The sequence below is a fragment of the Anneissia japonica genome, unplaced genomic scaffold, assembly GCF_011630105.1.
Source record: "Anneissia japonica isolate Jap-2015-1 unplaced genomic scaffold, ASM1163010v1 scaffold288005_len623695_cov211, whole genome shotgun sequence".
Lineage (NCBI taxonomy): Eukaryota > Metazoa > Echinodermata > Crinoidea > Comatulida > Comatulidae > Anneissia > Anneissia japonica.
Genome location: NW_022701263.1, coordinates 178839 through 199033, shown reverse-complemented (window position 1 = coordinate 199033; position 20195 = coordinate 178839). Strand labels below are relative to the sequence as shown.

The 20195-nt window shown below is 35.8% G+C and overlaps 2 protein-coding genes across 6 annotated transcripts; one reads left to right on the top strand and one right to left on the bottom strand.

Moving 5' to 3' along the window:
• Nucleotides 1-228: 228 nt before the first annotated feature.
• LOC117103501 (FAST kinase domain-containing protein 1, mitochondrial-like) lies at nt 229-6166 on the bottom strand. Of its 4 annotated transcripts, none has more exons than XM_033244054.1 (7): nt 6018-6166; nt 3009-5124; nt 2766-2891; nt 2388-2501; nt 2053-2206; nt 1119-1233; nt 229-529 (listed from the first exon to the last, which is right to left on the bottom strand). In XM_033244054.1, the coding sequence occupies exons 2-7, from the start codon at nt 5095-5097 to the stop codon at nt 308-310; spliced, it is 2820 nt and encodes a 939-aa protein (XP_033099945.1). In that variant the 5' UTR covers nt 5098-5124; nt 6018-6166; the 3' UTR covers nt 229-307. The 4 variants fall into 4 exon arrangements, with proteins under 4 accessions (XP_033099945.1, XP_033099946.1, XP_033099944.1 ...); XM_033244055.1 differs by having other exon boundaries at nt 5998-6077; XM_033244053.1 differs by lacking the exon at nt 6018-6166 and adding an exon at nt 5494-5600.
• Nucleotides 6167-6346: 180 nt separating this feature from the next.
• On the top strand, nt 6347-17418 carry LOC117103502 (FAST kinase domain-containing protein 1, mitochondrial-like). 2 transcript variants are annotated; one of them, XM_033244056.1, is made up of 7 exons: nt 6347-6492; nt 7790-9899; nt 10395-10523; nt 11891-12010; nt 12593-12743; nt 13520-13634; nt 14226-17418. In XM_033244056.1, the coding sequence occupies exons 2-7, from the start codon at nt 7820-7822 to the stop codon at nt 14463-14465; spliced, it is 2835 nt and encodes a 944-aa protein (XP_033099947.1). In that variant the 5' UTR covers nt 6347-6492; nt 7790-7819; the 3' UTR covers nt 14466-17418. The 2 variants fall into 2 exon arrangements, with proteins under 2 accessions (XP_033099947.1, XP_033099948.1); XM_033244057.1 differs by lacking the exon at nt 6347-6492 and adding an exon at nt 7626-7672.
• The last annotated feature ends 2777 nt before the right edge of the window (nt 17419-20195 follow it).

Below are 20195 nucleotides of genomic sequence, written 5' to 3'. Positions count from 1 at the left end.
GTGGGGGGTTGAGTATTTTAGTGTTGCAACTGATAGTCAGTGCAGTGGCACTTTAACCAAGTCATTTTATTCTCCCTGAGAATGTGGATAAAATGCCTTGCCAAGAACACACACAAATGGCCAGCTTTAGATTTGGACCCCTGATCTTTTCTTAGAAGACAAACATTCACCATTGCACCACACACATGATTTGAATAAGATTATTGAATGCGATAGCAACTACATATTTTTATTATTATTATTAAGAATCAAATGTATTGGTAGAAACCAACACGTAGAATGGAAATGAATTGTCCACTAGCATCCACTAACTCACTCTATCAAGTAAATGCAAGAGTTTTATGATTACAGCTTCTTCTTCTACACTGCCTTTGGAAACACTGCCATGTTGGTCACGTTCGACCAGTTGTGAATGTCTCTGTGCTACTGGGCTCAAGGTTGAATCCTTGTTGAAGATCAAGTCTCGTAGATAACTCACCTCATCATCATGTTCAGACAATGTCAGTGAGTCCCAAACATAATGGGGAATCTAAAATAAAAAGTAAGAAAATTTGACACTAAGTAATTATTATAAATATGAACAAGTTTTGAACATTATTTAACGTTTTCAAAGTATTGTGACACAGCTTTGTTAACAAACAACTTTAACACTGCAATGTTGATCAGTGAAACAATCATAGCGTCTCCCAAGGTTGAAAGGTTACACAAATACCAGCAAGCGTATTACGGATGACTCGTTAATTAACCTTTTCAACTCACCTAATCATTTGTGACAAAAAATATATCAATATAAAATTTACAAAATTTGCATAATAAAAAAAGTAGAAACAATCCCATTCTACAGTGGCGAATCCAGGAATTCGAAATAGAGGGGTCACAAGGAGGGACTTTAACAGATAGAGGGCCTATACTGTACCACCTCAGCCATACCTTGGAAAAATTAAGATTATAGCACCTCTAGATGGCTGGAAATGGCACTCTTACACTTAAAATTTGAATACTATTTTCATTTTTTCTCCATTTAAAAAATAATATTGGATAATTTTGGGGGCAGGGAGGGCCAGGCCAGGTGGTTCCCCAACTCTTGAATCTACCACTGTTCTACTAATATCCCCTACCTGTATATACTTGTAGCCCATAGACTCAAGGTGGCGCTTCTTGACAGCAACCATACTAGTTGGGTGACGAGAGTTAAGACAGAACTGAGATTTTGATAGAAAATCAATTGCAATTCTGAAAAATAGTGATTATGATACTTTTGAGCAAATATATTTGTGATAACATTATGGTATTTATAAGCATATCATTGTATCAAAATGTTTTAGAGTTTATATACTGACATTTAAATGAATTTCAATGGATTTTTAGGTATTCCTTGTGTATATATATATATATATATATATATATATCAGTTGCCTGACGATCGCAATAGCGTGAAACCTGTCTCTTATACACATCTAGATGTGTATAAGCCAGGGGCATGACTAGAGATGACATAGGCTAAAGCCCAACACATCATAATAATAATAATGCTGAGGGCGCTTGGTGTGTGGACTTTTTTAAACGTAAACAATTCTGTTGACTACTAGTCAGCATCTTCAGTATGAATATAGCTGGGTTGTTTACTACTTTCTTCAGTCGATGTATTCAGTATGTGGACTGACAACGTATTCATTATTCGTACTGATATGTTTTGATGATGTCTTCTGTTTTCAGTATTAGCACTGACAATGCTGACTAGAAGTCAGCGAAAATATTTATGTTAAAAAAAGTAAGTGATTTTGGTTTTATGTAAGGAAATTCAAATCAAATACCTAATGAAAACCGATGAAGTTTTTCAATCAATAATTTGGTACAGTACAGTGTCTAACTTGTGTAAATCACACAAATTAGACAAAATTGTATTCAAACTTTATATAGGTCTAATGCTTCATACACTAAGTCTGAAAAGACTGCTATTCCTGTTCTTAAAAACCTGTACCACCTCCTACAGTATATGGGCTGCACATCACTAATTTAAATCACAGATGAAATGTCTTTGATTGTACATACCTTTGGGCACCCTCTGGAAGTTGTTTAGTTTGTGTACCCCACTGCATCAAGTCTGACAACACATTACTGGTGACTTGTCCAGACCTGTTTAACACACTGCCATAGTCTGCACAAGGCAATGGATTCCCACTGCCATCAAGTATGCATTCAAAATCTGCATTGAAAAACACAAATTTGTATTTTTCCAAATATGGTATTGTAATAATAACCAGGACACAATACTCGCTTTTATGCATTTATGGGTTATTCGCACCAGCTTCCAAAGGGGTTCATGCAGACATAGAGGATTTAATTTATTTAGGATTAAGACTTAAATTTTCTTTACTTTAACTTACCAATTTCATAAAAATATGGTGAAAGAACGAATGAACGGAAAAATTGTGGGCCTCCAAGAATTACACTTAGACAGCTCTGCAGTGATTTCAACACCTTTGGAAAATGCATTCTTCCTAAAAAAATCACAAGAAGTTGACCATTTGTGACTTATACAATAGACATATTAAGGTTATATATTATGATCCTGGTTGAGTTTTATAACTGTTAAGACTATATCAGTAGACTTTGTAGAACTTAACCTTTTTTTTAAATATCTCACAAACAACCATCCAACCAACCAGTGGTTTTACCTCAAAAACCATAAGTTTACACATGGCGTACTGAAAGTTTTATGATTTTGTTATTGAATCTGATTGATTTTATATTACAGTACTTACTTGCTTTAAGTATCTCTAAACAGTAGTCTTCATGAAACCATGGGACCTGAAGATGGCTGCATTCTATCACTAATGCTCTATTTAACTGCATGAGACGCTGACGATACATAATTCTTTTTGGTCTTGCTACAATTCAAAGAAAAAACAACAAAGAAATACTGAGTAATTATTTAGCATCATGATTCAAGAATCTGGAAAATGTACAAAAAAATTAAGTTTCCATTGAAAATGGTGTTAAATCACCTTCAACTTCTTCTTCAAGTTTGATGAGTACTTGCAGATTGAATAGTTTCTTCAGCAAATCCTCAGGAAATATCTCCACCAAAGACAGCAAGTATGCTATATCCAAGAGGAATATTGAAGGTACATGATCCATAAATGGGATGAATCTTCTCAAACAGATATTAAAAAAGTCTGGTGTGTTCTGTGGGCGATAGTTTAAAATGCAATATGGAGAAAGAAGTGATAGAACCTCTCTTGGTGACACTTTGAACATGCTCTTTGATGTGATATCAGCAATAGCATCCAGAAGTTTAATTTGAAGGAATCGAGTCTTGATGACACTTCTTGAACATTCCACTGCCAGCTGAGGTGTAAGCCTATGAAGACATTTTGAATAATGTTCCATGACTGTGGAAATTAGCAGACTATTACTGTTATAACCTTCATCCAGCATGTGGTGAATCATGTTGTTAAGATAAACCACACTTGTGACATCACTGATCTTCTCAACTGCTTGCATGTTTGATTTTTGTAAGAGGTTGCTGATACCAATATTATCATTAATACTTTTATCCAGTTTTTTACTGATTCGAGTAAGAGCTAAAAACAACTGGTTAATAGAGGCCACATTGTACTGGTGAATCATCTTGTCAAGCCTGGTAATGATGTCAGGATCCAGATTTTTGATTGGCAGTAAAGAGAGGAGGTAAGTGATTCCTAACATTCGCAGGGGTGAAATGGCTGTTTGGTAGAAACTCAATACTTTGATCTCTAGAAATTTGAAAAAGGGGTCATCAAGGGGAAGGCGTGTATTCTGGAAGAACTCAACAACTTTCAGTAAAGTTGTGAATTGAACATGATCAGAATTCTTTTCAAATTTATCAGCAATACTGGAAATTAGATGGCTAGGGACACGGAAGCCCATCAGTCGCAGAGCAACACACAAATTTCCAAGATCAAAAATTGATGCCTTAGGAAGGGCAGCATTTGCTAACTCTTCGAGTTGGAACTTCAACTGTGGGGAAGCAGTTGGTGCTAACACTGTTATGACATTGATAAGTTCTGAAGCATTCTTGCAAGCAGGGAGTTTATTTTCCATCTGTTCAACAATATCATTTTGAAGGTTTTCATCATAGAACCCGTCTAAACTATGATAAATCGTTGACAATTCCCAGATAGATAATGACTTTAAACGCAGCTGCAGTAGCGAACAGCATTCTTGTAATAACTGTTTCGGTCTTTCACCAGATATCGAGATACTTTGTAGGATTTTTCGCAAATCATTAGTAGAGATTTCATTCTGGTGTTCAACAAACAAGTTTAAAAGTCGTTTATAAATTTGTTTGCGAAATTTGTACGACGTTACTCCAACAGTAGCACGCAAAATTGTAGCAGCATCCCTTACATCCATTGGTTCTTCTTGTATAAATATGTGGAAGCATTCCGTAACTTTACCAAGTAAGACACTTTTTGGGTCAAGAGTATCTTGTGAACAAGCTGCAAAGATAGCAAGCTCATTAATCGTAAATGTACTAAGTCGTCTATCCACTTCACAGATCATTTCTGTCACCAGCGAGTGTGGCCGATCAGACATAAATTTCAGCAGTGCATAGAGGGTATTAACAAGTGTACTATTATCCATGTCTCGTACTTTATTTTCTGCTAAGATACAGAGTCCATTAAATTCTGGATGTAATCTGACATAGTTTCGTGTTTGATCCACATGCTCATCAACAATCAACTTTTGCTGGCCTAACAGATTTATCATTGCAGCTCCAATGTGTGCTGTTGTCAACCATGAGCGTTTGGTTCTTAGAAGAGCAAACAACGAATCAATATCGCCATTAGATTCTATTTCTTTTAGAAGAACTGCTTCATTGGTTGTCAATGGTTTATGAAATTTCGTTGCTGAATACCTAGACTCCGACTGCTTATATGACAAGCTATCTGTATGGCATGACACTGGGTGACAGAGTAAAATTTTCTTGTAGTTTATTTGGTTCATCAGTGAAATATTTGCAACACAAGCTGATACGTTATTCATGACATGTCCTTTCAACATTTGGCCATACTGACGACTAAATAGCGAGGCCATCTTGGTAAATGACATCTGATCAAATTCAATCCGTGTTTGTAACTGCAAAAAAAGAACAGAAAATTATGTTAAATATCAATAAATGTTTTAGTGGTATTATTTGCTTTGTGTGCGATTATAGTGGGAGTGAAAGGTGTATGCTATAACTTGATTTTAGAAGACATTTTGCAACCAATCATTAAACCTTGATTTGTTGGCAATTTTACTCACGGTATATGCAGCCTGCAAATCAATCAACACGGGAAGACAGGGCATATTTAGTCTTGTAATAATACAAAGCTACCTTACAATACGTGTGATGGCGTATCCGGTGCACCACTCAAAAAAAAAAAAAAAATACTCGTACCTCCCAGTTTTGCCCACCCCTAAAAAAGAATCATGCTGAAGCAGTTAAATATCACATCAAATTACCTTCATCATCATCAAGGGTTCGGCCGCGAACAAGTTCAGTCCCCCAATTTCAAGACTCTCCTAGCCTAGATACACCAAGTTGTCTCCCTCTCTCTACTCTACCAAAATATTTAAAGACTCTCCTAACTAGGCCTAGTCTCTAGATACGCCCCAAGTTTTCTCCCTCTCGCTACCAAAATAGTCAGTTTGTCATTAGCCCTCTCTCTACTCTATCTAAATTCTAAGCCTATCTAGTCTCGGCTTACGCCCCTAAATAGGCTGGCCTTAAGCCTAAGATAAGCCATTCATTAGGCCCTAGAAAGTACTACTACTAGGCCTAGCCTAGCTAGGGCAGGCTAGCCTACTAGATAATACTCGGCCTAGCTAGGGTAGGCAGGCTGTATACCACCTCGCTCGGCTAAGTGACATATTTATCTGGTTTCATTAGGATTTAGTATATTTATACATAAACGAGGATGCTTAAAAAAAAAGATAGTTTTAGAGATTCGATTCAATTTAACCTACCTAGGCCTATCTACACGTACTTTCCCCTCTCGTCATCCCCAGATTAGCACAGCGCATGTAAAAATGCAATAACAACTTGAAAATATTGCCCAACAGCACATACAATCAACTTGTTGAAAAAGTGTACAATTTTAACACGTCGCACTTCTAGAGGTATCAATATGGCAATATAATTTCCTAATAAATATACCTAAAAAATATTTTACATGTTCAATACTTCATATTTGTGATAACATTGAAAATACCCATATTGATATGTAACCTATTGGATTTAATATTGGTACACCCTGCCAATTTTTTCATGGAAGCTGCCATTTTAGAATCTACCATGCCTTGTGGTAGGGACGTTCCACTTTTCTGCTCAGCGGCTCAGCAGCTGCTGAGGACGAATGACCATTAAAGCATGTACTTACTTACAAGGTGGGATTGCATTTTGAATTTAGATTATATTTGAATCAAATGTAATATATTATGCGCTCTGATCATTTTAATAAGGTAAACATTTTATATCAAGTATTATGGCCCTAACTAAGCTAGAGAAAGAGTAGAGCCAGGCGTTAGGCTAGCCGCTCTGAAGTCTAAGGCCTAGGCCCTAGGTCTAGGCCTAACCTAGCCTAGCTAGGCCCAGCTAGCCTAGTGCTTGTTTGGACTTAGCTGGCCTTGCCTAGTTACAGTAGGCCCCTACTAGGCCTGACCTACAACATATCCTTTTTGTTAAGATTTGTATAAACTAATTGTAATTACTGTTTCTATACAGAAATGAATTCTATTAAATATATTTTTAGGCCTATCCGATAGGCTATCATAGGCCTAATTCTGTGATTGTTAATTTTTGTATGATATTTCTTGTATGTTGTTTTTTTTTTCTTATTAATTTTAATGTTATTTTATTATAGAGAGTCACTTAATACCAGTCTAGCTGGAAGGGCAACACTCTACAATATAAAGAAAGTTGAATAAATATATAAGAAGAATAAGGTTTGCTAGTCAACAAATGACATGTAGGCCTATGTATATAGTTACTTAATTTTTGGAGTGTCTGCGCCCTTTGCCAAAAAGTCCAGGGTTGATTAAATGTTTTAATAACTATGATTCTTGAGTTTTTGCGTATGCAAACCCTCGAAATTGGCAGACACTCCTATTTTGCAGTAACTTCAATAGCCATGGAATGGTCATCCATTATTTTCATCATTTTCACAAGATTTCATAAGAGTACTAAACACTTTTCGGTGACCACTCCTTCCCCTGTCTGTACACAATATTAAAGTAAATGATGATTTTTGTCATTTTGAGATCATGGAGGATACCTCCATGTTGAGATCATCACTGTCTTTATCATAAAATAATACATCCTTAGATTCCAACCCCTCTCATCCTCTAAGTAAAAGCGTATGTTTTGTACTCTTGCAAAATTTATGAAAATACTCAAAAATTTGGTCCTTTAAATAATTTGTCTTATTTTTTTTTTCATCAAAAGAAGACAAACTACAGTACTGCATAGTTAAATTAAATTGCATTGAAGATAAGATCCTCACCAGCCATTTCATGTACAATACAATGTTGCATTTAAAAACATGGGAGGTTGCACAGTACTTTAAGCTCTCTGTTTTTTTTTCACAGAATAATGACCTACTTATGAGGCAGTCTTCGAGACCTTATGAATAGCAAATCTACTGTAATTAATGTAGCATTTGATTCAAATAGAGTATAGTTATAACTACTGTATACAATAATAATATATGTGTCTTATACCTATATTCATTTCATTCACAGACTAATATTTGTTTCACAGAGAGGAACAAGATAAAACAACAGATAAAATATGTTGTGTTGTAAGAGAGTCAGCTTCTATTGCTACCGATGTGCACTGTGGAATCCAAGACATCAACAAACAATTCATAGGAAAATCAAACATTTAGCAGTAAAAAACTTACGAAGCTCCCAAACATTTAGTCAACAAAAGCTAACCTCTTTTGGTTTGCCTACTAAAAAGCCTTTATTGAACACTTTCAAACTAGGATCAAGAAGATTTGTACCATGGGGAATGTTGGCTTCATACTCAGATCAAATTATAGAGGAGGTCAGCACTAGTGAATCCTTAGAAGATATTTTGAATGTTGCTGAAAAAAGGAGATCTTCAATGAGATCTGTACATATTGCTGAAGTGTTCTTGCAGCTGAGTAAGATAATAGAATTGAATACTGGTCAGCAGCCTCATGATCTAGTTCAGAATAAGGATTTTGTTAATCTTTGCATCTTAGCAGAAAATCTTGTCTCGGAAATGAGTAATACTGAGTTAATTACTATATTAAATAGCCTGCTGGTATTATGTGCAGATCAGGGGTTGAGCCTTGCCAATGTTGTTCAGTCGGAGTGCCATCATCGTCTGCATTCATTCAACTATACTCAGTTATCTTATGTAGCAGTTTGGTTCCATAAACGGAAGCAGATCAGGAATCATACAATGGGAAAGATTGCCGACATTTTCCAAAAAGAGCTGCACAAAATTGAAGACTTTGAGTCCTTCGCACGTCTGATAGTAGCTGTTATGCCAATTTGCACTAAAACCTTTGAGAAAGAAGTCTTGGACAGAGCCTGGTGTCTTTTAGAAGAAACAGATCCTAAGAAGGTACCTGTTGAGTCTGTTAGGTTCATTCTGCAAGCACTAGTGATCATCAGGAACTGTCATACAAGGATACTAAAACACTGTGCGAACATACTTCTGCCAAAGTTATTAAGTGTGTCTGTAACTGACCTAAGTTCTGTTCACTTTTGTATGGCTTACCTTGGTTTTAGTCATAAGGAATTGAATTCATCTATACGAGCACGGTTCATGCAGGTACTTCCGCAGGTGAATAAGGTAAAAGAGATTATATGCCTAATGGATGTCTTGGGACCAATTTCATCTTCTTATGTTAGACATCAATTAGAAGAAAAGCTTCTTGCAAATACTGATAAAATAACTGCTGAGTTTATTCAAGGTGCCTGTAATGGACTGCGTATTATGAGACACAACAACGACTCTCCACTTATACGAAAGATTACAGAAAGGGTTAAAGATCTTATATCTGAACTCACAATATATGACCTAATTCGTATATGTGAGTGCCTTAAAAATGTTGACATTTCCCCTGCTGATGAAATATTTGAAATTTTGAAGGAAAAACTTTTGGAGATTTTAGATAATGCCATTTCCACAAGTCGAGTAAAACATGTAGCATATTGTTTCTCACAATTACCCTGCACCAGCTTGGATGTAAAAGTTTTAGAGCGACTTGAAAGCATGTGGTCTGCGTACCATGCTGGTGATATACTTCAAATTAGGAAAATCTTAAAGACATTTTCTGAAAAGCCTTCTTTAAGTGGTGAGGTAATGAGAAATTTGAAAAGATTAAATGAGAAGGTTGGTAGCTACTCATGTGAAAACATTTTAAACATAAAAAGCATAATTTATCTGAACCAGTACATTGATATGTTGGTGTCATCAAGAGTTGACCCTGACTATCTGGTAACTGCCATGGATCAGTACAGCAACTGTATTGTCGGATTGAGTCCAAAGATGGCAGTTCAGAGCATCAACCGAGTCAGTAAAACTGGGTATCTTCAGAGGGATGTCTTGGACAAGGCTGCTGAAGTCATCTCTGACAACATAGAATGCATTGATTTGAATCACATAATAAGCATATTGACACCTTACTGCATATTTAACTATGTTCCTGCTTCCGTGCCAACATTCCTTGATTCTTGTGCAGAAAGATTCATGCCATTCCTGGATGTGGTATCAACTGATCATCTCCTTCATCTTGCCTATTTGCTAAGTTTAAGCGGGTATTTCCCAGAGCCCCTTATAAGAAAAATATTTAGTGTTGAATTTCTGATGAACATTGATAAGCAACTCAAAGGTAGGTTATGGTTTATATTTTTAGTTATTTGTTGCATAATAAACTTCAGGTTTATCCTGGGCTCATCACAAAGCCCAGCATTAGTGTCATGTTACACTGGCAACCTTGGATAAGTTCAGACACGTGCGTAGTCAGTCCTGAACTGCTGCGCCTTTTCTATAAGCTGTTTGCGTACTGTACAAGAGCCTACCATTGTGATGACTGTATGTACACAAGTAGAGAGGGAGAGACAGAGACACAATAAAAACTTTCTGTTTAATTAAAGCCTGCCTTTTTGATATAGTGTTGTTTGTCAAGAGAACAGAACATACAACTGCTAATCTGCAATGAATATTTTCATTTGCACACGAAACAATTAATGCTACATTAGTTTCCAGATTAACGTACATTTGTTAACTGAATGAAGATTTTTAGTACACAGTTGTAAGTTATTTCTTTAAAAAAAGAAAATTATTTATTTTTATATAAAATAATATATTTCAATGTTTTTTCTAGTGTCATCAAGGAAGAAAATCCTTAACCAGCACAGGCTGTTTTGTGTAAACAGATCTGTGGCACTGCAGTGTCCACATTATGAAATTCCATGGTTTCATCAGAAGCATTGCCCAGAATTTATGCCTTCCTGTAAGTACAATATTTTAGACTGTGATGGCTCAAGTTAGTAACATACATTTCTGTAACCAAGTCTTCAAATATCTATAGTACTGTAAATACAATATTTTTGTAGCACCCAATAATTTGTCCTGAGTGCAAAATGTCAGGTACTGTACAGGACTTCACAGTTGTGGAATTGCAAAAAAAAAACAGGACAGGATAAAGATGTACGGGCCACTTTTTCTTATTATTCACAAGAACTTATCAGTAATCTGACAAGTATGATATGCCTAATGTAACCAAATATCTTGATGGAAAATTCATTTTTTCTGGACCTTTTACCTACAGTATTTATTTATGGGTCTAAGCCTATGATAAATTTCCGTAGCATTTTCGTCTGTTTCTGTATGTCCGTAATTAGGCAAAATTTCTGTAGCAACTACCAAAGTTCCCTAGTACTTATGCTAATATTCTAATAGATATATTTGCTGTACAGTAGGTTAAAGGGAGCATTTAATTTGATGGTCACAGTGTGACCATAGGAATGATTCACTTGTTGGTGACTGCTGCTTTAGGCCTACTGAAGCAAAAAAAATATTCTTGTTGACAGACTACTCAACAAAAATCTTGAATATCTTTATTTTTTTTTTTAAATTGATGCAATCATAATTCACTAAACTAAGGAGTACAGCAGCCTACTTACATTAAGTTAACCAATGAAGACATTCATACAAGTGGCTCATTTTCAACCAAAGCATTTTCAGATGTTTTTAAGGTCCTTCCAAATTTCAATGTAAATTGCTCATGTTATCTTGTAATTTAATTACCTTTGGGTCAATCTGCATACAAAAAGACTGTATGTTATCCTACATTCTATTAGATTCGAATGGCCAAGCGGTTTAAGGCAGGAGCGCTGCAATCTACAGCTATAATATCGGTGCAGGTTCGAACAGTACACTTGTTTATGGTTGTGGAGGTGGAGCAAGACTTTTCGGATAAGGACTATAAATTATAGGCCTGTGTACACAATTGTCTCATGTGCACTTTAAAGAACTCAGTACATTTTTCAAGATGAGTAGGGGTTTACTCTGGTGTACTGGTCCATACAGCCCCTGTTGTGGACGGACAAGTGTAGCTGGCACCTACTTACTGGGTAGCTCAGACACGAAGTGGAGAAAAAAGTTACTATACTAGCTAGTCCAGACTTAGAGTGCTTTGTGACTCTGGTGTATACAAGTGCTATATAAATCCAACTATTATTATTATTATTTTTATTATTATTATTATTATTATTATTACAAATTGTACGAGCCTATGCCTGTTTTTGTAGCATACTGGCAATAATGTACAGTACAGTCCTGTAAGTGTTTGATTAAAATTTTTTTTTTTTCTTTCAGTAATAAATGAAAACCAAAGGCACCATACTATACAGGAGATAAAATATTTTCTAACAGAACTTTGTGGAGGTCCATCATATCTAAGAACTAATGTTCTGACGCCATACCATTACAACCTACGTAAGTTCTATTTTTAATGATAATTTCCTTTCATACACATTTTTTTTATACATATGGTATAATCTAATGTGACACAAAATAATTATGATGAGTACACATTAATTCTTGTGCTTGTTGCAATTACATCTACTCTGTGCTGTCTGTAGGTTATGTAGAAATGGCTGCTTAGTGAATGTCACAGTAGAATGTGCTATATGACTAAGGGCCTGTTTACACACAAAATAAAAAAAAAAAAATTAGATTACAATTTGTTTGCTATTCAGCTTAGTCATTCAATATAAAAAAGCACATTCCAGTGAATTTGATGCCAATTAATTTGATAATTAAATTACAATAAAAATTTTTAGCTTAAATGAAATATACCTTGGGGTGCACACAACTAGATATGGTACATCAAAACCTTAATGCTCATTCATTGTAATGGCATTGTTTTTCATTGAGTTCCAGATATGAATTGTAATAAATAATTGAAGTATATACTGTTACATGCATGAGAAAGTTTTAAAACAGATTGGAAACAGTCACATATCCTCACTGTATTTGTTCAACACTTTTATATCTCATTAATTGCTTTTTTGTTAGACTTTGAGTGTGTGCTTGACACAGATGGTAGAGTGTTACCCTGTGCTGACTATGGAAGTGTCCTGAATCAATGCAAGGACATGGCAATCGGAACATCTCATTCCTCTAAATGGGGTGTTAGTGTAAAGCAATTACCGCCAGGTGCTCAAAGGCAAGTTAATTTTAGAAACTTATGTTTTACAAAATGTTTTGATATCTAAGATTATATCATATGTCATGATGTACATTTTGTGGTCATTTTTGGTAATCTCATTTTGAACTGGCGATGACATTTATTTCTGTTTCTAATTTCAGTTAAAAGATAACTTGCAGTAAATAACTCAACACAAACAGTATATATTTAAACAGCTTTTCCCAAGCTTCATATACATTTGTATATACATTTCATGTTTTTCATTATACATTCCATATTTACTTTCATCCTGTAATAATAATGCCACTCCTATATAGCGCATTCCGCACGGAAAAACCTCAGTGTGCTTTACAGCTAAAACAGCAAGCAGTAAATAATTTTGATTTAAACTACTTAAGGCAAAACTTTTTTATACCTTGTTTCGCAAACTTATTTTTTTAAAGATTCGCAGAGGAGGGTGGGAAAAAAATAGTTTTCTGATTTAGCAAATAGTTTTGCCAAAAACATTCAGATGGAGGAGAAAATAAAAATAAAATTTTATTAGTGAATGTAAACAGTGTAGTAATAGAATGGTTAAAATCTTTTAAATTTATATAGTTAGGAAAAAATATACAGTACATATCTTATTTTTCGAGATATCAAGGCAGCATTTTTTCATGACGAAATCACCTTTATTGGCAGGTGGTGGGTTTGCTAAACAAGGTATAAAAAAAAGTGTCGCCTTTACTATACCTGCTGATGATGAAATTATTAATTAATTAATTGTGTGGTTGACACGTTTTATATCTCAACAGGGTTGCTATTGAATACTTGTTCCATAATCAATTTTGTTTGAAGTCACATCATTGTAAAGCTAGCTCCATTGCCAAGAGAAACAATCTAGAGATTATTGGCTACAAGGTTATACAGGTACAGTACATTTGTTTTTGGTGAATTGTAGTTAACCCAATTTACTACTGAAAATTATATGTAGTGTCTCAACTTGCAGTGCTTCTTTCTGGGCCTTGTTTCCTATATGCAATATGAATGCTATATCTATATCCAATTATTAGCCTCTCAATATCAAGAACATTATACCATCCTAAAAAGGAGAGAACAATGATTAAAGTTATAAACTGTATTTTGAGTGTGTCTGTCTATTGTAACATTAAGAATTTTTAGATTTCTTTATTCACTTGTAAGTACCCTTTGGCATCAAACAACAATAATGCCATTAATATGTTAATGCCAACGTTCATTATGGAAAGAATGCTTTTTTTTGTTGATGAAACCGCAACATGACAAGGCAACATCGACAGATGATTTCGATAGGACTCAGACTGCTGTAAAATATCAGCTGATGGTGTCACATCACAAAGCCTTTGCACAGAGTCACAATGGATTGGACAGTATGTCCGGCTAACTGTATTAACATGTATAGTTTTGATATTTGTAGATGAAAGTAATTAATTGATTTATTGTAACTGATTTTTTGTTTGTTATTGATTGATTACACAACAGATTCCATATTACGAGTGGAACTCAAAGGAATTGTTTGAGGCTGAGGACCGATTGAGCTATTTACAACAACTGCTGTTTTCCGACTGTAAACCAATGGTAAAAGGTCAGTTGGAGACCGAGTTGGAACATCAGCCTTATGAAGAGGACCAGTTAGATGGGCTGCATTCAGAACCAACTAAGAATGAAGTCACTGATAACCATGTTTTAAAGGTTCTTGGAAATATGGATAAATGGTCATGAAATATGCTCCATGTATTTTACAATACAGTTTTACAATTAGTATATACCTAATTTGACAATTACAACTACATTACAATTTTATTTCATTAAAATTTTACAAGAAGTGCTAAATTCCATAAAACCTGTGATTAAATTCCATGGTCACTGTTTCTTTGGTTTTTTTTTTTTTAGAGGGTTACTAATTGAGTACTGGGTCACTATTAGTAAGGATGCATTGGGAAATGATAACCAAGAAACAGGTGGCTGGATGATTTAAATATCCTTTAAGCTCCAAATGTCACATAAGATCTTTAACTTCATGGGTACCATAAGTTTTGATCGGTAGTGTCTAGGGTGTCATAACATCATATAGTTGTTTGTGATTGCGAAAACCTTTCCTCGTTGTCTGAATACTAGGACCTAGTTTGGTTTGAATCTACGTTGTACCAAAGAGTATTGAACTACAAGAAGTCTGACTCTCATGGTTTCGTTGGAATGTAATCTTATTTCAAAAAGTACTGCCACGAAGGAGCGTGTCCTTAAAAGACAATTTTCAAGCGAACTCTATTCAAATTTTAATAGTAGTAGTGGTAGTACTTCTTTTTAAAGTTTCATTTATTTATTCACCAAGAAACATGGTAAGGGACAGCTAAAGAAACAAGTCTATGACCCGGAGGCCAGCTGTCCCATTGCATGCATACAAAATCAGGGTAGTCGGACCTCTTGCAATTCTTTACTCTTGAAGGATATTCAAGGGTAAGTGAAACCATCTATCATACTGATGTGTTAAGCTAAAGAATTGTTTAGATTATTGTGTACATTACAAAGTTTTATAACCAGGCCCGCAGGCAGGATTTTTTCAATGGGGAGGTGCGTTTTGCGTGCGAAGCGAACCTTAGGCTGGAGGAGTCTACAGATAACAATTCATTGTTCATAATTGTCGTGGGTCATGGACGTCAAGAAATAAAACTTTGACTGTGTTTTAAACGTTCATTCAGAAAGTCAAATATCAAAACCAAAATATAAACAAAAATTAAAACCCTGCAATAATAACAATAATAGCAATGCTCTGATTTCGTTGGTAACGTGTCAGTCGTGTAGCATTCAGTACATATTCTCCACGCCAACAACCAGTAATCAGTTTCAGAAATTATTCGATTTGGACTTTCTTGTCCCTACCGTTCAATATTCCAGTGCATCTTACCTCGATCAAAGCAGGTGATCAACTCCTTCCCTTTATTCAGCTATTAGCCTAATCACAAAGATGCTATAACAATAAACACGTCCGCAAGGGGTGAAATAACAGAGGAATGAATCCTTACACGAAGTAAAGTAGTGCACAATATAAACACATACAAAAATTTAGTAAATTCCAACTTTCCCACATGAATGCCTTTCAACCTTGTAAGCGAAGGCTGTCCTACTTAAAGTGTGGACAAATGGTGTAAATTAGTGTGAAGACCAATACAGAATTATTAATTGTTGTAACTTGAGATCCAATATCCCTTTTCAGATGTCCCTTGGCGTTTCCCTGCTGGTGAAGGTGACTTATTAGTTTTCCATTTACTAACGTCTCATTTGCTTCTTTTGCACAACTGAGCCGCATGTGACCATATTCACCACAGTTGTAACAAAACCTCAGAAGATCTGAGCTTTGCATGGTATGCCCCTTTCTTTATTTGGAGGTGGCTGACTTTTCTTTGTTGATTTATGTGAGCGTTATCTAATGTAGAATGTTTTAACATCTTTTCAATTTTGCTCATTTGTTCTGCTAGATCATTGTTGCTGACAGTATATCCTGCTGCAACTGAATTTTGGCTTTGACCCTTAGCTTTTTGTTGTTTATTTAACGTTTCTTCCTCCCATCATCTGACTTTATCTAGTAGAGTCAGGTAGGTTGGTGGCGTTTATTGAAGTTCTCTCAAACGGAGGACGACCAGCAGCAGTGGCTCATAGATAATTCCTTGAATAAACTGTTATAGTATTACAGTATTCATCCTATCTTCAGGAATACCACTCTTCTGCAAAAAATGTCTCAGGGCTCCCTGTAGACGAGTTAGGTAGTGAGAAGGTGTCTCCTGTACTTTTTGTTCAATGGCAAAGAATTGATGGAATAATTTTTCGCCTGTGAGTGTAGACCTATACTTTACCTCACAGACATGGAGATACTCTTTTGCTGTAGCTGATGAATTTTCTCTCCGAAGGTCGTCGATCACTTCTAGGGTAGGAGAGCGCAGTGCCTCCCGTAGTCTTCGCTTTTTGGGCTTGCGACACCTCTATTACAGCTTCTTCAATCAGTGCTTTTGCTTGTGTTTTCCATACATGATAGGGATCCTTGTCCTTTCCGTGCTTGGTACTGCCCGAAAATACCATTAACTTTCTATAATTTATGGATAAACGTGCCACATCTAGAAGCTCCTTCTGAGCTGATGCATGAGTTTGATTGGATATAGCTGTGGATGTAGATGGCCCTGGTTGAAAATTGTCTGTGATTAGAATAGGGTTGAATTCAATAATGTTGTTACTTTCTTAGACTTCATTGGTTTCAAGAATTGTTAAATCAATTGACTTAATGTACAGTAAAGAACAAAAGTTTTCTGCAAATCATCGACCTCGTTCCTTCTCTTGACTTCTTCTACTGGCAAAGCAGCACACAACTTTATAAACAGCCTAGAATTAGCCACTTTTGTTCTTGCTGCTGATACCTTACTCTATTGGTCCAATCAGCTGCATACTCTACAAATTTTTACATCTTCGCTCTCACTAAAACTATTGATAAAACTCTTAAATAAGAATGTAAAAGAAAGAACTGTTTAATTAATTATACAAAGCGAGCTTCCCGGATGACCCTCAATTTGTAACCTGAGTTTCCTTGAAAACCAAATATTCCAGGACAATTACAAATAAATAATAATCCAGGAAAATGCCTATATAATAAGTATGTATTTTAATTACAGAAAAGATGAATTTGTGAGGCTTTATTTTAAAACATAAATACAATCATAGCATCAAAATTATGCTATGCAACTTCTTGATCGCAGAATTGTTCTTGATTGTCCAAGTGTTTTATGTAATTGGTGATTATATGTCAAATCCAAAATTATCGCTAACTGTATAATGTCCAAAATTTTATAAGCTTTTCGTTTATAAAAGAGCCAAGTTTCAATTGATGTAAAGGTTAATAAAATGAATGAAACTTATATTTCTTCCCCTTGAGTTTTAGTCCAAATTGACTGAAGTGGCTCAGCACCTTCTTTTCTCTTTAAATACTCCTCTACTGCGGCTGAAAATATAAGTATGTCACAGTATAGCAGTAGATTGACCATATTCCATATCCGAAAATACAAAGATCATCACTCTTTGCATAGTACTAGCAGCATTTCTCAGACCTTGTGGTATACGCAAATACTCATATAGACCCCACGGGACTCTAAACGCGGAATTCTCTATCGAGTCTTCTAGTTTGATCTGATGGTATCCATTATCGAGAGCTAGGGCTGAGAAAAACTTAGCTTCTCCCAGTAGGTCCAACACTTCTTCGATCTTAGGTAGAGGGAAAAAATCCTTTATAGAGATAGAGTTTAGTTTTCTTTAATCTATTACCAGTCTCAATGATCCATCTTTCTTGGTTACCAAGACGACCGGACTAGCATACTGTAAATCCTCAAGTTAAAGCCCTGTGCTGCTTTTTTTTGCGAAGTTTGGATCAGAATCTTTTCGAGATGAGCTTCTTTTTTTGAGGCCACATTTGCAAAGTAAAAGAGGGGAGATTCCTAATCATTTAAAAATAAATGCTGTAAATTTTGGGAATTAGTACTACAAACAATAAATAAGGCCACTGTAATATCAATGTGTATCATGGAGTGTATTAACCGGCATTAAATCACCTAAACTACTATATAAATCAAGCATGTTTTTATTTTGTTTATTTCAAATTAATGTAAAGTGTGCTGTACTATTTCAAAAAGCCTATGCTATCTTGAAATAAGCCCATGGGCATCTTTCCGAGATGTGCTTCTTTTCGAGGCTAATTTTGCAAACTGAAGAGGTGGACCTTAATTTGAGATGGGCTTTTCGAGATTAAGCCCATTGGGCTTCAATTTGAGGTTTTACGGTATGGGTTCTTTGATGGGCGTATAATAAATATAAATAAATAAGTATAATAAATGGGCAGTACTTGCTCCACTTCTTGATGTGCATCACCTGGAACCTTCAGCACTTCATTAACACAGACTTCTAGTTTAGAACCTTCCTCTTCTTTCAGCACCATTCCGATTAGTCGATCCATAGTTGTTACGGAACCACTCTGCAATTTAATGGATTGCTTTTTTCTGGATTTGCAACAATAATTCGGACTCTACCTTTCATAACAGTGTCCCAACCTTCTACCACTTTGAAGATGCTTTTAACTGGTACTGGACTTACAATGACATCACCGCTCAGCCTACACTACAAGTGACGCGTCTTACACTGTGTCCAGGTAGGGTAACATTGTCTGTAACTTTCAGTTCAGCGACTTCGGATGCGACGCTGGTTCTGGGCCACATGGTCGAAATCCAGATTGTGAATGCCAGATTGCTGACACTACTGTGCTGAGTGCCAGTTTGCTGACTCAAAAGCAGAGAATCCCAGTTTGCCGAAAGTCAGTTAAAAGCAGTGAAACATTAACAGCAGCATAAAATTCACGATGGAATACTCTCTTACTCTTACCATGGACCTATTTAATACTAATAGGTCCATGTTACTATGACTGCATCTGTACAAAGTGGTGATGCTATTTCTTTGTTTATATATATATATATATTTATATATGTATATGTTACACACATAGTTTGTGTAATTTAATTTAACTTGTAACGATTTTTATTCTGTAATTATTATAACAATAAATAAAGATGTTACCAGTTGTGTGGTCAAACATAGAGTATCAATTTACTTATCTTGACCCAGATTGTCCACCCAGGGCCTATTCCATTTTTATTTTAATGTGGGTAACTTCTTGGGATAATTATTCTAGGGTGTTACACCCTCCCCCACTAAATTAAACGCTGGTATCCGTTTAAAGAAAACGCTCATGGTGCCCCTCCATAAGAAGTCAAAAATATGACAGACTAAAGAACAATGAGACAACATAGTCAACAAATTCTTCATTACAGTCGGAGACACTGTCTGGAATTTCTGGTACTGGTGTTTCATTTGGTAGTGGACGAACTGCTTCACACGGCAAGAAATCACATGGGCACAAGAGGTTACGATGTAAGGTACGAGGCCGACCTTTACCATTCTCAGGGCAAAAAGTATAAACTGGCATTCCAGCACCCTTCCGGTTTTCCACTATGTAGATTTCATTTTCATAGTAGGACTGAAATTAACCTGGTCATCCAGGATGAACACAATTCGTGACCAAGACTCTATCACTGTGTAACAGACCTTGCGGTTATAAGGCAGACCTTCTCAGTCAGTTGTTTTCTTGCTGCTAAGGCATAAGCTTCACTCATCGCAGATTTCCAGTTTGCCACATAGAGTGGCTCAAAACTTCACCCATTACCTTTGCTGGATTGAGACCAAATGTCGATAGGAAGCCGAGGTGCTCTGCCATAAATCAAATAAAATGGAGAATATCCGGTCGCGTTAAGCTTCTTGCAGTTATATGCATGATCGATTCTGTCAAGTCACTTCCTCCAGTTGTTCTTTTGGTCCTCTGGTAAAGTTTTCAGCATGTTCAAAAGATTTCTGTTAAATCTTTTCACC